Source organism: Clytia hemisphaerica, unplaced genomic scaffold (genome assembly GCF_902728285.1).
Source record: "Clytia hemisphaerica strain Z4C2 unplaced genomic scaffold, Clytia hemisphaerica genome assembly, whole genome shotgun sequence".
Lineage (NCBI taxonomy): Eukaryota > Metazoa > Cnidaria > Hydrozoa > Leptothecata > Clytiidae > Clytia > Clytia hemisphaerica.
This window is the reverse complement of record NW_027104529.1, coordinates 141,299-146,524: the sequence shown is the minus strand read 5'-3', so window position 1 is coordinate 146,524 and position 5,226 is coordinate 141,299. Positions and strand designations below refer to the sequence as shown.

Sequence of the window (5,226 nt, the reverse complement as noted above, 5' to 3'; positions counted from 1 at the left end):
ATTGTGATGGTCTGGTTGAAAAAGTATTGTAATTATTGTTGTTGTAATAATTGTGTTCACTTCCAAACGTACAACATTTTGGGATATCCACGTCACAGTGATCATAATTTGTTTATTAATTGCTAAATGATATAAACGAAGTTCAAATTAATCAATAATAAAATCTGCTGATTTTTACGTTTGCCTAAACTTACTGATAAAAAGCAACCCTTCACTTTAACACACGTGCACTCCACTCAGAGTTTTGAGACGTAATGAGAAAAAATTGCTTAGGTCATTGAAATTTTCATACTCAAAGATAGCAATTTTTTTCTTTTTTTTCTTCACCATGTGCGCAAAAGTAACACCTGGCAAATTTTTTCTTCGCCGCCTAACCTTTTGTACAATTTGGCGTTTTAAACGAAACCTTTTTTTTTGCTGAACTTTTTTGAACGAGTCATATAAAGACACAAAAGAACACTCTTTACATTGTCCAGTGACACATTTGAGCTTTAAAAAACTACCTTATCGGGGAAAACTTCGTCGGGAAAAATTTTCGTCATTTGCTGGTTTTGGTAAACGCATTAAGGTCGGGGAAAATTTTCGTCGGGGAAAAATATTCGTAACTTGGCCGAAATTTCGTCACTTTTCCCCGACGAAGTTTTCCCCGATAAGGTATTCTCAGCACATTCACATTGGCAACCATTAGAGAAGTATTTTGTCATGGACAGTTCTGCCATTGATTTTGTCGCAAGACAATTATTAAGTTCGTTGGTTTTAAGTCTCAGATTTAAACAAAATTTGCACAGGCAACAAAATCGTGCTAACTCATATCTTGATCAAAATTCAGAGATTGAGCTGCGGGTGGGCGTGTAATAGTAGATTTAGATAACACTCTTGCATTTGTCATCCCATACCGATTAGTATGAGGGCCTGGTGCTGAATTTTGGTTCTCTCTGGAAAAAAAAATATAAAATTTTGATTCGGTTGAGGTTGAGCTAAGGGTGTTGTAGGTACTGGACTCGGTGTTGACCGGTGGTGATAAACAGGATGGCTAGCGGGTGGAAAGGATCGATAAGCGTGTCGTACTGATCCTTGCTCAGGTTGAATTAAGCATCTTATCAATGACAAAAAACTATCATCTCGTTCTTTTTGACGAGCGCTCTTTGCTTTTGGAAAGGTTAAAAGATCATCCGTTGAATTGTCTGTTGCAACAGTTTTTAAAGCCGCGACAGAATCTTTTATTTCGTTTGATAGAGACTCAGTTTTTGTCTTCTTTGGTCCTGAAATAGTTGGAGCATAAGACCTTTTTTTACCTTTTCATTTCGCTCTTGGTTGTGCTGGTCTTGCTTCTGATTGGGATGTCTCGGAGCTATGAGGAGTCGAGGTGGTTTCATTACTTCCCACAGTAGGTTCTTCATCCATTCCTGGTTCAATAAATTGCTCTGGTTGGCAATTATCCATTGAACTGACAACGGGAAGCAATTTTCCGAACCAAGTTCCGTAGCCTTTAGATTCTTGAAATCTTTTGATTACCGAATCGTTTTAATCTTCATGGACGCATCTCTGCAGGCACCGACACACCTTTTAAATTTCTCACGTGCCTGCTTTACACTATATTCACATTTAGCTTTCCTCAGCTCACACCTTTCTTTTGATTATTCAAGAACCTTTTCATAATACTTGCCATTTTTCACATTTTTTATACTAGTTATCAACAGTTTTTCTTTCACCTTATCATCCTCCAAAATGATATCCACCAAATCATCAGTGTCTGCCTCCGGCCATTTACTTTTCGGTCCTCGCTTCTTTGTCTTGACCACTTTCTTGCTTAACTTTTTTCGAATTTGCGCAATTTCTTCTTCGCTGTCGCTTTCACTATTGTCAGTTTCATCATCACTCTCGTTTCCATCACTCTCCTCAGCATCAAGATCCTCAATGTTTCCATTGTAATAAGAATCCCAGGAATCCTGCAGGTACAAAAATTAAAAACATTTTACTGATTTTTTCCTCTCTTTTCTTAAACATAGCAGCCGATAATTATTATATCTCTTTAAAAATAACACGAAGATAATCTTTTGCATCTTATTAACAACTTTTCATCACTCTCGATATGTACAAGAAAACTATAAGCATAAGAAACACGAATCTAAACAATGTACTTACTCTATCACTTTCGCTAGAACTGTCCGCCATCTTGAAACATGAAAAGAACTTGAGGATTGTGCGAGGGCCCGAAGTGCAATCCCGATTTTATGAAAAATCGGAGTCAACGATCTAATACTGGGATCCGCTCACTCATGCTTAACTAAAATCATAGCCTAATGAAACAAAGACCATTATTAATTCTATTTACTGTACTTTTTATCATTATTAATTTGATCGAACTACTATGTTCTTAAAATTTCTAAAATTCATTCGAGCTTTAAGCAAACAAAATATCTCTTGATGCTGCTTGATGAAATGGGAAACATGAATTGACAAAATTGTCATTTTAAGTTCCTTATAACGTCTGGTCTTTAAAGCGAGAATGAACGAAAAAGCCTCAGCCTTTTTTGACATTTTTTTTTAAATTGACATTTTAGGTTTTTGAACACAACTTTTGAACCAATATAGTAAAATTAAAAAGTAATACACCACATTTAAGTTAGCCTTTCCTCTGAATGATTCCAAACAATTGAAAATTGAAATATCTCTTTTCTACTGCCTACAGTATCAAATCAAAGAAGGTAACTTATTTGTGGCACACCCGGTAGTTCAATGTTATCTTCTAGACTAAAATATAGTTTACAGTGCTAGTCACGTGTACGTAAAATATCTTATAACTTTAGAATATAAAGGGGAAGCCCTAGATTACACAACACCATCTTGCAGCACTCTTTTGGACTTTGGGTTAATTGATAATGTGAAGGCAAGTGGAAACTTTCTACGTACCATTGATGCAAAGCCCCTCACGCATAATTGATCTTCATATTGTTCGCATAGTATAACACCCTGCTGGTAGGAGATAGTCACCATAAGTTTAACTTGCTTTGAGCCTTCCTTCTTACCCTTTGCGGTACAACCGTAGGTAAGGCCCTCATCCGTTCGTCTCCACTCTCGGACACTTGTTGTCCTGGCCTGGTCCAAGGGATTTTTCATATAAATAAAACCAATTGCATCTAAAAAGAAGCTTATTCCTTTCTTCCGAAATTCACCAAGTCCGAGCTTCTTCAAACAGCTTCAAATGTTTCGCAAATCTCAGCCAAGTCTTAAGATCCTTCTGCTTTAGTATTCCCTTTCTTCGTGTACTTTGATATTCGCAACCAATGTGCTTTAAATGACGCCTGTTTGGCTTGAGGCCGTTGGTAACGATGGCTGCAATCGCTTTGAAGTGATAATGCCCTCAAAATCGCGCAGGACTTTTATCTGTCGTCTAACTACGCGATAATCTCGTTTGTTTCGAAGAGGTGGTCTATCGGGGTTGTTTATCCTTTTGTCGTCGGGATCCTCTCCATTAAGTGACTTCGTGATGTGTGATAGTACACCCACAGTGCATTGAAAGCTTGACCCAATAGTGTCACCGTCATGTCTATCAGGTGTGAACAGTCCTTTGATGTTTTATATGCTCAGTACTTGCTCACTCAAATCTTTCTCCTCCATCTGTGAGGTTTGTTCAATGACCCGATCCTTTTGGCTTTCAAGAAATTCCCAAACTCGGGAGAGTGGACCAAGCACGTTTGAAATCTTTTCTTGAAGTGACGTGAAGGCTTTGTCTAAATGAGAGAGTTCATATTCGAGTCCATATTATCCCTTAGAATTGAAATCCCCCGCCATAAAACCCCATAAAAAATATGGGAATATAAATCCCCATCGAGTGTCATTCTATTATTCTTATCCATACTGGGTGAAAAAATTCTATCGGGTCTATCTGGGACAGGATGAGTAAATTTTATCTCTTCTTTAATATCTGTATCGGTAATATAAGTATCCATCTGCTTTATAGCATATTCTGTCAGATCAGATTTGATCTCCAGAGAATTTTCATTGTCCTTTGAGGTAAGATCAAAACGTCCAACTTTCCTGGCCTTCGATGGAACACGATTCTCAACGCTGTCATTATTCGGTCTTTTGTGTGGGTTTTCAGACGTTGGATCCTCACTTTGGTCCTTTGTTCTGTCGTTAGCAACCAACGGATTCTCAACTTGGTCCTTTAATGTTGATGCAACAGTTGATTCTCCGGATGATACTCGGGTACTCATTCTAAGAAAGAATAAGAAAAACGCATCTTAGACATCTTTTCATTAATGTGTCTTGAAGATTCAATTGGAATTAAACCTCTTTTATATAAGATCCCCATGATTTTCATAGGATAAAAATAACTTACTTTTTTGGGGTTTACAAATTGTGGAAAAAACTTCTTGACCGATACGTGAGAAAAGCTAAAAGAGTTTGTTGGTGGTTACGAGCAATAGCTTTTAGCTTTATTGTCTAGTCTGGATTCGGTAAAACCCATTCATATTGTACCTATGCTTACAACAATAGAGTAAAAGTAATTTTTCAGAATAAGCCTATTTACCCCTTGTCTGTACACATATCCATATCTACGGGTAATTTCAAAATTCATTGCCGTACGTAGAGAGTCTGTTGTCATTGTCTTTTCTCATCTGAGATTTTCCAACCGACCGCTGCAATGGAGTGTTGGTGAGAGAGGTCTCCGTACAGGATTTTTTTATGCAAGCATACAATGCGCACAGAGTGAACTACGAAGTGATAAACGTGAGATGCACTCTGGTACAGAGTAATTTACCGTATTACTTCGAATAAATGCCCCCTTGAATAAACGCCCTTCCCTAAAGGAGCAATTCGAAGGTTTATTTGAAGTAATAAAGTATAGGGAAGACCAACTACTTTGCTTGTTAAGGATGCTTGCTTTGGTTCTATTATACTTGTTTTATCTTTTTATGTAATTAGATAAATATGTAAACTTAGTGAATGATGTTATATTATATTACAGTTATGATAAAATGTCTCAGAAAATAGTATTTTTGCTTAATTCTCGTCCTCTTGAAATTTATTTTATGAATTCTGAAAATAATCTGCGGGAATGTTCTTTAAAGCAAGTTCTTACAAAATGCAAGAATCTGATTTTTGGACCTACCTAGGGCCTTTGATTTAACCCGCGTCCGTTCGTTCGTTCGTTTTTTTGCACAACGAAGCAAAATGGCAATACCCAAATTGTGATGGAGCCCGATTTTCGAGAAAAAA

General features: G+C 37.1%; 1 protein-coding gene across 1 annotated transcript; it reads right to left on the bottom strand.

Moving 5' to 3' along the window:
- Positions 1-1,299: 1,299 nt before the first annotated feature.
- LOC136822192 (DNA ligase 1-like) lies at positions 1,300-4,560 on the bottom strand. Its single transcript, XM_067078434.1, has 5 exons — positions 4,538-4,560; positions 3,863-4,221; positions 3,595-3,734; positions 1,663-1,949; positions 1,300-1,447 (listed from the first exon to the last, which is right to left on the bottom strand). Exons 1-5 carry the CDS (start codon positions 4,558-4,560, stop codon positions 1,300-1,302), a joined length of 957 nt encoding a protein of 318 aa, XP_066934535.1.
- Between the last annotated feature and the right edge of the window lie 666 nt (positions 4,561-5,226).